This window comes from Pipistrellus kuhlii, unplaced genomic scaffold, assembly GCF_014108245.1.
Source record: "Pipistrellus kuhlii isolate mPipKuh1 unplaced genomic scaffold, mPipKuh1.p scaffold_m20_p_3, whole genome shotgun sequence".
Lineage (NCBI taxonomy): Eukaryota > Metazoa > Chordata > Mammalia > Chiroptera > Vespertilionidae > Pipistrellus > Pipistrellus kuhlii.
Window position 1 is genome coordinate 135,731,575 of NW_023425529.1, and position 10,934 is coordinate 135,742,508.

A 10,934-nucleotide genomic window follows, 5' to 3' on the forward strand; every position below is an offset into this window, starting at 1 on the left:
CCCCCCGGCAGATGCCCGGCTGGCTTCGGGGGCCGCTGCTCGCCCGCCCGCTGCCCCGAGGGGTGAGCCAGCCCCGCGCCGCCAGCCACGGTGGCGCTAAGGTTTGATCAAATATTAAATAACGTAATTATTGAGACAAGGCTTATCTCGCAGGTGGAAAGAGTAGCCCAACCCCCGTGAGAATAAGAATTTGACTGCTATTTTTTAAAAAAAATCAATTAAAGCTTGCGGTCTCTTTTGAAACCGCCATGGAGGACCGGGACTGAGTGGCTCTCATCCTGGGGCTGAGACTGCCGCAGCAATAGCACAGACAAGCAGAAACGGTTCCCAATAATAATTGTTGGAATCCCCTTTGCCATCCCGCTGGCCACCGAGGCCCTATGAATGGGGTGGGGGACGCTGCTTTCCCCAGGGTCCGAAGTCACAATTCCAACTTCACAGCCTAGATGATAAAAACCGGTCCACGTGAAAGATGGAGCAGGAATGCTTCGCTGCAGGGTTGGCGGGAGAGGCCGGGCTGCAGAGCCCAGCCTGGAAGCTGGTCAGGTGAGTCCCATAGTGAGGGCGCCCTGTCCTCTCCAGGCATAGCCACTTGTAGGAACAGGACCTACGTAGTTTTTCTCAAGAAAGTAAAAAAAATCAATACAATCACGGCAGCGGTTGCCTACGGTTTGATTATGAGAGTGTAATAGAAATTGAGAACAATCTCACACATTAAAGAGAAATCTGTTCAGAAGTTAGATGATGTGTCTTGAGGACATTATTTCTTAGACCTGCAGAAGGAAAGGAACAGGACCTGGAGCTAGGACTGGGGAAGGGAGAAAAATTCCAAACGAATGGATGGCACAGACATGGCAGGTGCATTTGATGCTTACTTTTCTCTTATCACTCCTCCACCACCTGGATTTCCTGGGAAGCCAAACGGAGGACAATTTCCCACCCTCTCCAACTTATTTAGAGATTATTCTTTAAAAGAACCAAAGTATTTCCACCTGACCTGTGCCTTGAATGCGCTTAAAATTCCGCTCTCCACAACCGGGAAACTTTGAAAGGCCAACTATTGCTGAGTGCCAAACCTTTGCATTTCTTTCAGGTGGACATGTGTGTGTTTGCCCGTTTGTTTGTTTCTTCACGAAATGACAGTTAAACTTGTCTTGGAATAGTCTTATTATTCCTGCCAGCGGTACACAGATTCACTCGCCAGATAGCAAAGCATATCTTGTTTTGCACAGTTTCCTACTACGGAAAATAGGAAACTCTGCAAAGCATGTATTTTTATAATCTGTTTTATTAACATAATATTGTCTTTTCATTTGGTGAGGGTTTTACTTAATACAAAACAAATGCTTAAGTTCTTATTACATACATTGGTCATCATTATATAATACAAATGTATTTGCAACATTTCGTTTGGGGCAGATATTTTTTTTTAAGCAGCCTTTGTAAATCTTTTCATCTGTTCATTCCTGGTTCTCCAACAATGAAATCGGTCATACTTTTCTATAAAATAACATGTTTTCTTTACAAATGCATTTTATTAAAAACTTTGATGACATTTCAAGTCAATAACAGAAAAAGTCAGTTTTAATGGAAGAGATCTATTTTTTAAAAATACCTCTAAGTGCTTTGTTTTAAAACATTAACAACTTTAAAATCACAGCTTTTTTAATGTACTATTCTTTGTTGAACATCAAATGCTTTGTTTCACAGATTTGCCGGTGAAATTAAAAAGATTTGGCTAAAGTAGGATGACTTCAGAAGATATAACCCCAGCTATTAAGAAACTTTGTACATTTGGCATCTGATCTAGTCCCGGGTCACCAAAAAATAAAGAATCTCTGGTTCCTCTGGAGCAGTAGGTGGCACACTAAATGTTCCAAATGAACAGAGGCATTTGTCTTGAGGGTGGGACAGGTTAGTGGATGGTTTTTGTATTAGCTTCTAAAAGAAAAGGTCATTTAGTTACAATACTTTTACATAAATGTTTTTAGGCTAGAACAAAACATATAAACCTCCAAATGCCTCTGTCCCTGAACCTTGATTTAAATATTTGGGGATGCTTGGATATTTATTAGCTTCCACCACTCTGAAGAGAGTGGGGGTGGGTGGGGGCTGTGGGTTAAGAATTTCTGTAAAGAAAACTTTGATAAACACAGGCAACTAATATAGAATTCATTTTATTCAGAGCACCACTTTTCACATGAGTTGTCTGAAAGTGAATTCTGATTCAGCAGAAAAATACATCATTCTCACCCTTTCCCCTGTATTTTTGGTTGAGTTGAGTTTCATTTGCTGACCGGCTCTACCAGGATTTGGCCTCGTATAGACACAAAAATGCACCCAAATCATAAAACTGCTCTTCTTTCAGTTATGTTTTATTTGTAAGTGTACTGGGACACATCCCCCTGTTGTATTTTGGCGCACATAAATGGTTCTGATAGAAGTGGGAAGGAGAAACAGTAATAGAGCAGACATAACCAAGGAGAAAGCTCAGCAGACATACATGGACAAGTATAACACTGGCAGTCTGTAACCACTGTGTGTGTGTGTGCATTAAAGAAAATATTTACAATAATATTCCTGTTTTATCTTTTTTTTTTTCCTAAATACAAGCATATGACAAGAATGCTGTGTTTTCGGTGAAAACAGGCAGTAGACTGTGAGATCACACTATCCACAAAACGGTCTATCAGAAAGCTAGCCCAGTTTAGTGCTGTTTCAAATGCATAGAATGTTTGCGCTGCAAACAATGATATACAATGTAATTAAATAAATAATGCCTAACCAGAGTGAGACCTAATTGTGTTTCTTTCTGCACTTTTCAGATCATGCATGATTTCAGTCTTGTTAAATGGCAAGTTTTTTTTTTCCTTTTCTTTCCACATTTGTTTTCATTTTTTTTTAAGTTCATATTAAAGGATCCCCACGTGAGATCAAAAAGAGTATCTTGTGCACCAAGCAAGCATTTTACCTAACCACCTTCAATTGTCTTTCTCATTTTTTAATCCATCAGCAGTTCATAAAGTACCTTGATTATAACTATGAAATACTATACACGGTTTTCTATTTGGGAGACTGGTAGTGCAAATTAAAGTTCTTGCTACCCAACATTTATCCCCAGCAATAAATTACTTTTGAATAATAAGAATGAAACACAGTTGTTCTGCTTCCCCCCCTCCCAACATGCAGACCCTTTTGAAACAAACGGAGGACTTTAACTCTGTCTTCCTCTCATTTGGGATTTAGCTGATTTTTTCCCCCCACAGCCAACTCCTGCTCCAATAGAAAGCAAAAACGTCTCAATATTTCAACCATCTCATGTTCTCCAAGAGAGAAGGAAAGGGTACCTAGAAGAGCTAGATAAGTCTTATTCTGTGGAGTACAAGGGACAGAGGATCTCTCCTATTGTTTTCCATTCCATTGATCTATTTGAATCAATAGGGAATAAAATTATTTTTCTGAGTGTAGTTCATTTAAAATAAACTACACTTAGAAAAATAAGTGAACGTGAACGGGCAAGCAAGTTCTATGGAGGGGGGTGGCACTGATCTTGAAATAGTCTGTTTCTAGATGTTAGATATAAAGCAAAACCAAAAAGAACTTGTTAAAATTGGTTTATTCTCCTAGAATAAATTTATTTCTTCCGGAACTCTATAAATTCTGCCTATTAGTCAGCTCAAATACTACCTCCGGCTCCCTAAATATCCCCATCCCCAATGGGCCCAGGCCACAGGAATATAGGCTCCTAAATAGGCCATATTACCCCCACCCCCCTCTCAGCTGTTCCCCCTTCTCACTTTCTGGCAATGGAGAGCAGCCATCCAGTCTCTTTGGAACGCAAAAAATAAAGAGAACGTGGGTGGGGGTAGAGGTGAAACTGAGAAGGAAAAATTAAATTAAATGCACAGAACAACTAGCTTAGCTACCCACAATCTCACCTTCCAGTTCATTTGGTTTTCATTTGTCAGTTCATTTGTGAAGGGGTGGGTCAGTGGTAATAATGGTGGTGCTTTTTTTTCCCCCTCTTCCTTGGGGAGGGGAGGGGGGAATTGAAGCTGCAGAATATGGCTCCCTGGAGTTAAATTTCTAAACGCATATTTTATTTGCTTTTGTTCTGCTTTGTTTTAGTTTGCTTTTATTTGTTTCGTTTTTTTGGTGGTTGGTAGATTTGTTTTTTTTTGTACATAGTTCCTTGGTCCCCAGGAGATTTTGATAAATGTCTCTGGTCCAAAACAGTCCATTTCTCTACCCTTCCAGTCTCCCCCCCCCCTCCCCCAACCCTAACCCCCAGAACCATCCTGCTCCTCAACACCCCTCCTCCAGGCTCTGCTTTCTTTCGCCCTCTAACTACCAGCTCCCCCAAAGGCTCCCTCTCCGACGTCCACACCCAGCACCCAGGCCTCCGGGCTGGCAGAAGGGGAGGGCGAGAAGAGCACACGGAAGGAGGGGGGCGAAAGAGAGCGCCAGGAGGACGGATTCGCCAGAGGCAGGCTGGATAACAGACCCTCCACATCCACATCCGGGGGGGAGAAGCGGGCCCAGGGAAAAGCCCCGAAAGGCCCCTTCAGCTCCCCCGCTCTGCCACCCCCCATACCTCCAGCTCCCACCCACCCCACCCCACCCGACCCTCAGTAAGTGGCGGAGAATTTCATCCGCTTCTGCTTCTGTCTCTGGTTGCAAAACCACACCCGCACCACGTTCTTTTTGAGGTCCAGTTTCTCGGCGATGGCGGCGATCTTCTCGGAGGAGGGCCGCGGCTGCACGGCGAAGTAGGCCTCGAGGGAGCGCTTCTCGGGCGCGGCGATGGAAGTCCGCTTGCGCTTCTTCTCGCCGCCGTTGAAGAGCTCGGGCTTGTTCATTTTCTCGCGCTGCGCGCCCTCGGCCTCCTCCAGCCACGCCTGCAGGATGGGCTTGAGCGCGATCATGTTGTTGTGCGAGAGCGTGAGCGACTCGAACCTGCAGATGGTGCTCTGGCTGAGCGAGCCCACGCCGGGGATCTTGAGGTTGGCCAGCGCCGAGCCCACGTCGGCCTGCGTCACGCCCAGCTTGATGCGCCGCTGCTTGAAGCGCTCGGCGAACGCCTCGAGCTCGCGCGGGTCCGTGTCCGAGTCGCAGATGGACGCCAGGCCGGCCGCGCCCACCACGGCCGCCGCCGCCGACGCCGCCGCCGCCTGCCCCGCCGCCTGCCGCGGCCGCCGCCGCCGCCGCCGCCGCGCCGTGGTGCGCCGCCGCCGCCACCAGCCCGGGGTGCGGCAGCCCCGACGGCATGTTCATGGCCGCCGCGGCCGCCGGGTGCGACAGGTGGCCCAGGCCGTGCATGTGCGGGTGCGGGTGCGCGGATCCGCCCAGCAGCCCGCCGCCGCCCGGGCCGCCGCCCCCGCCCCCCGGGCCGCCGCCGGGGCCGCCGGGGCCGCCGCCGCCGCCGCCCCCCGGACCGCCGCCGGGGCCGCCGGGGCCGCCGCCGCCCCCCGGACCGCCGCCCCCCGGACCGTCGTGGGCGCCGCCGCCGCCCGCCGTGCCCGCGCCGCCGCCCGCGCCCGCCATGAGCGCGAGCGACGGGGAGGAGATGTGGTCCAGCAGGTCGCCGGGCTCCAGCGCCTGGTGATGGTGGTGGTGGTGGTGGTGGTGGTGCGCCAGCGGCACGGTGGCCGTGGACGTGCAGGGCACGCTGTTCATCGTGTGGTACGTGGCGTCCGGCTTGAACGGGTGGCTCTTGCCCTGGGACACGGCGATGTCCACCGCCGCCAGCGCCTCGGCCCGCGCCAGCAGCGTTTCGTCGAGGCTGGCGAAGAGGTTGCTCTGCAGCTGCAGGCGACACAAACCAAACCAAAAACAAAAACAAAAACACAAACACACCACAAAACAAAACAAAAAAAAAAGCAAAACACAAAACCAAACAAAACCACACACACACACACACCAGAAAGCACAACAAGCAAAGAACAAACGCAAAGCAACCAAAATAACAACAACACGGTTGGGGACAGTGGAGACCGGGGGAAACAGAATGGGACGTGTTGGAGATGGGAACGGAGGAGAAGGGTCAGAGTGTGGGGAGGAGAGCAGATGGAGGGAGAGGAGAACACAGGAGCACATTGCGGGGAAAGAGAGGGAGAGACGAAAAAAGGAGAGGGGGGAAGAAGAAGAAGAAGAAACGGAGATGTAAACTCGTAGCTGGGACCCGCGTCGCGCACCGAACAACGCGGAGATCGCCTCTCCGAGGCATGACATGAGCAGAGACAGTGTAGCAAAGTCGAGAGTCCCGGCCCCACCGGTCCCCACTCTAATCGCAAGCGCCCGACAGGAAGGCAGGAGCGACAGAGACATGACATTACGTGCCCCTGTACAAAAAAAATGTATCAAGCAACGGGATTTCTAAAAAAAAAAAAAAAAAAAAAAAAAAATCCCTGCCCTCGAATCCCCGCACCGGGACCTTGGCACACACACACACACCAGCGCCCCACATGCAGCATCTCTCGGAGACCGGGAGGGGACGAGCACGCGGGCTGGGACCGCGGGCTTGGGGGCGCTTACCGGCGGCGTGGGCAGGCAGGCTCGCCGGATGGCCTCGGAGCTGGAGTGCAACGACGGGTACTTGTGCTCAGGGAGGGTGGGATGCATGGCAAAGTGGGGCTGCTTGCTGTTCATGGACATCATCTTGACGGCTTGGCAGGTAAATCCACAAACACTCCGAAAGTCCGCGGGAAAAGTCCACGCGCCGGTCCCCCTGGCCTCCCTTCGGAGGCTGCAGCCTCGGCGGCTGGCGGCGCGGAGGCGGCGGCCACGCGGGGGGCTGCTGCTGCTGCTGCTGCTCCTGCGGTCGCCGCTGCCTGCCGCCCGGCGCTCCCTTGGACCGCGCAGAGCGAGCCCACTTCTCCAAGAGCTCTAGCCCCGCGCGCGGACGGGATGCACTCCTCTTACACCTGAGCCCCACTTCTCGCGGCCGGCCTGGGGAGCTCTCGCGAGAGCTCTCGGCCCCGCCGCGCTGCTGACAGTCATCAGCTGTCTGGGTCTGTCTGACGCGCGCTCTCCCGCTCCGCGGCGCGCGGTGCCACTGCGCGCGCGCGCGCGCTCGCCGAGCCAGGGACCGGCGCGTGGGAGCCACTCTTCTTAGAGTGACCACCGGCGAGGACAGCGCAGGTGTTGTACCTGTAGCTGGCCAGGCATGCGCACTGCACACCTCACCTTTCCCCACCTCGGGTCTGAAAAGATCAAAAGGGCCAGCGATGGTCTGAGGGGTAGGCACCTTCTAAGCAGAGAAAGCCACCTTGTTCGTTCACTCGCTGCCCAAGGTTTCCCCAGCTTCTCCCAACCCCCGCCCCCTGCGCAAGCCCTGAATATATGCGCATCACTTAGGCACACCTCCTCGCTGGGATGTCTAACAAGCTGTTATGTAAGGTATAGAGCTGGGCATTTGTATGTTAAATTATGCCCGCGCATTCCTCTGTATACAGTATAAATAACAACACAGAAAATGCAGAAGGTGCTGTCCTGGGCTCCAAGAGCCTGCTTCTTTCAAGGTTTATAAATAGGTTCCTGGAGGATAATCGCGGTGACAGACGTTTGTTTGAAGCAGTCAGACGCTATTGATTTCCATATAATTTAATTTCCTCCGCACACTTTTGTTGTTGTTTTTTGTGAATATAACTGTGTCAGGCACCGACAGTGACAGCCACTTAGAAGCCACAAGGAGCGTGTGCTTTCTATTCGGGGAATGGCTGTTGAAATGAAATTGCACCTTTCTCTTATTGTTTGTCTCCTTTAACTGTGTACAAACCCACATTTCAAACGAGCTCCGGGTGATCTGAGGCTTCTAGTAAACAAAAGGAAAAATAGTTAACAGGGTGTAGTTGGGATCCTTTCCTTCCCTCAGCATACACACACACACACACACACACACACACACACACACACACACACACACTTTATGCTGGAAACTCCAGGAAAAGGAAATCACTTCAGAGAAAAGGGAATAAGATGCTGGAAAGAGAACTTTCTTTTCCTCCCATCGTTTTGGCTTCTTCGCCACGTATATTTTTTCTTCAATAGGAGACAGGGTTAAGCCAGTTTATTTAAAAAACAAACAAACATGTAATTAAAATATTAACCCAAATCAATTTGAAAGAACGGGGCCCAAGCTCTGACATGGCTTTTATAGTATTTATTTTTGTTACTGTAAAGTCAAAATCCAAAAAGAGAATAAATCAATTACCCAACCTATTGTATGACCCTTTCATGGTGGGCAAATCCAGGGCCTCACAAGGGACCACAGTTCAGGTGCCTGAGTCCCCAGGGAGCAGCACTTGCCCGGAGTGATAATAGCCCAGATGTTATCACATCTGGGGCGAGGGAGCTGGACAGCGGAAAAGGGCTGCCTCTGGGAGGCAGAGATCAGATAAATAATTTTCCTGGTCTCTCCCACACCAAAGGGGTCTGTATTTCCACCAATGAGCACATCTCATTTCTTATAAACCTAAATTTGCATTCGCATTTGATTTTATCTTTTCTTTGGACAATAGTCTGTGTATTTAGCATACTCGCTCACTAATCAAATTCTAAGAGGAGCCCACAGGCGTCACCGTGGCTTTTCTTTTCTTTCATTTTCTCTCTGCCCACCCCCACCTCCAACCCGCCCCTTGCAGCCCAAGAAGGGAGTAAGACGGATGTTCATTTGCTGGTGCGAGAAGGAGCCGCATTTCCATCCATTACACAGTCCCCTGGGAGTGCTAAATGTAACTTTATCTCCTGGAGAAATGGACGATGAGCAGGACAGCGCTGGAGGGAACGGGAAAGTCCCACGCAGTGGCCGAAGCGGGTGTCCAGGGTTAACCTGATCCCTTCTGACACCCTTCCTGGCGCTTCTCTGAGCTCTCCCTCAAGGGAAAGAAGGGACCCCTGCTGCGGGCGAGAGCCGGGATCTAGCACCCACCCAAGGGAAACGCTGACCTTTAGGGGCCATAAAGGGTTCAGGGAGACAGAATGCATCGAGTTGAGCCCAGGTGGACTTCCAGAGAGCAAGGCGTACCTCAGAGTACCCAAAGCTCACCCTGATTTACCATCCAAAGCTTGGAGGGCACCAGTGAGCCCAGTGAGCAGAGAGGCAGCTGGGTTAAGGTCAGGAATTCACTGCCTTGCGGAGATCACTTTTAGCTTACTCTTTGGACACCGGATCCCTTCTTACCTTGGGGGTGGTTTTGAGGGGGGTGGGTCAGACCTTTACCCAGAATATCTTGCTTCTCCAGGGGTTAGACATAAGAGGGCTGTGGGCACAGTTCTCAACCCACTCCCCAACCAATTGGTTGGAAGTCCATTTCAAGCACATCTTTGTCCACCATGGCGCTTGAACAGAGTAAAAATGCCCCATACAACAATACATGAGAACAGGAGGGAAGAGAAGGCAGATGGGGAGGGCCAGGATTAAAGCTAGAGAGGCTTCAAGAATTCAGGGCTACTGGGAGGCAAGCAGGAAGATCACTGACAGGTCTCTTTTTTCCCTAAAAAAGGAGATGGAGACTGGCCAGAGGGGTGTGCTGTCCTCACACAGAGCTTGTACATCTTAACTTCATATGTTCTATTTCCAAAATCAATGATTTCACCTCCCTCTCTCTTTTGTTTTCTACCTTCCCTTCCTTCCTCAGATGCTCGCTGGGCACCAGTCTGGACCAAGACAAGACACTGGAGATCAAATGAGTTGTAAAATGCGGGCATCTGCACTCCAGGATGTGGCAGTCTCTGATGGCGAGGTAGCTACAGGTGAAGAGGCGTTTTTTGCACAGGTGTGACAGGTGCAAGGTGAGGTAGTTGTAGAGAAAAATATGGGGTTGGAGGTGGGAGTGGGGTGATGGTTGGAGAATTATCCTGCCATATCCCTGCTGGACATTAACCCCAGGCTAGAAAGTGGGGCACAGCAGTGGATCTAGAGGCAGGTGTGCCTTAGACCTTACCAAGCCTTTCCTTATGAACCCATGAAAGGAAAGGGTGGTGGACCGGGGCTCAGCCCAGGAGTACCTCACTGTTCCCCAGTTTGGCAAGTGCAGACACTAGTTGCCCCCTGCATGTACTCAGGATGCCCACAGGGGCTGAGCTCGGTGTAGATTCCCAAGCAGGTCCCCACCCCCACCCCCACCTCCTCCTCCTTGTTTAATGACCCACACAGACTCCCCCCTCCCCCATCCCATAGCTTTGCATTTTATCAAGGGGCGGATAATGAATGCACAGCTATTGATTTCCAAGGAATTTCCGCCCCCCAGGGATGGGGAGTCTATCATCTGGATCAGAGACACATTTCTTTCCCTCATTAATTAATTTTCTCCTCCTTCTCTGGCAGGTCCCACTTAACGTTTCCTTTGGCAGAGCGTCCTTCCCAAGCTCAGGGAGCAGACTTCCCTGGGTTCGAGTGAGGACCGGAGGCAGAGGCGCTGTGGGGGAGCCCGCACTGTTGGGGTGACGTCTCCTCGCCTTTGACTGTCCTACGCTCCTGCTTCCCCCTGGTCCTCCCCCCCCCCCCCCCCCACACACCACACACACACACACACACACACACACACACACACACACCAAGTTCAGGAGAGAGTGCCTGACGGCTCCGCTCTCTGCCGCTGCCTTTCTCCTTCCAAAGGGGTTTGGGGGAAGTTAGCGCTGGACTCAGGAACCGCTGCCTGCCTCCCCCCCTCTCCCTCCATCCATTGCAGTTATGTTTCCTGATTCAGGCAGTTTCTTGGCCGATTGAAATGTTTACTTAAGTGCGCGGAGGTTGTGTGGGCACAGGAGAAGGGACCCACGTTCTTGCCCAAACCCGGGGACCGGGCCCTACCCGCAGGCTGGGCCACCTCAGGTTCCGGTGGCCCAAGGGGGACCTCTGCTCCTCCCAGACTGGGGACCCCAGATGTCCCTCCGGCGGTTGAAACTAGGCATTCACCGCGTGGAGGGGAAGC

General features: G+C 51.0%; 1 protein-coding gene across 1 annotated transcript; it reads right to left on the bottom strand.

The window, feature by feature from the left end:
- Positions 1 to 4,022: 4,022 nt before the first annotated feature.
- POU4F1 (POU class 4 homeobox 1) lies at positions 4,023 to 6,900 on the bottom strand. Its single transcript, XM_036458650.2, is given in 3 exon segments — positions 4,023 to 5,183; positions 5,185 to 5,805; positions 6,535 to 6,900. Coding segments are annotated over 3 exon segments (1,299 nt in total). The 5' UTR covers positions 6,658 to 6,900; the 3' UTR covers positions 4,023 to 4,628.
- Positions 6,901 to 10,934: the final 4,034 nt, after the last annotated feature.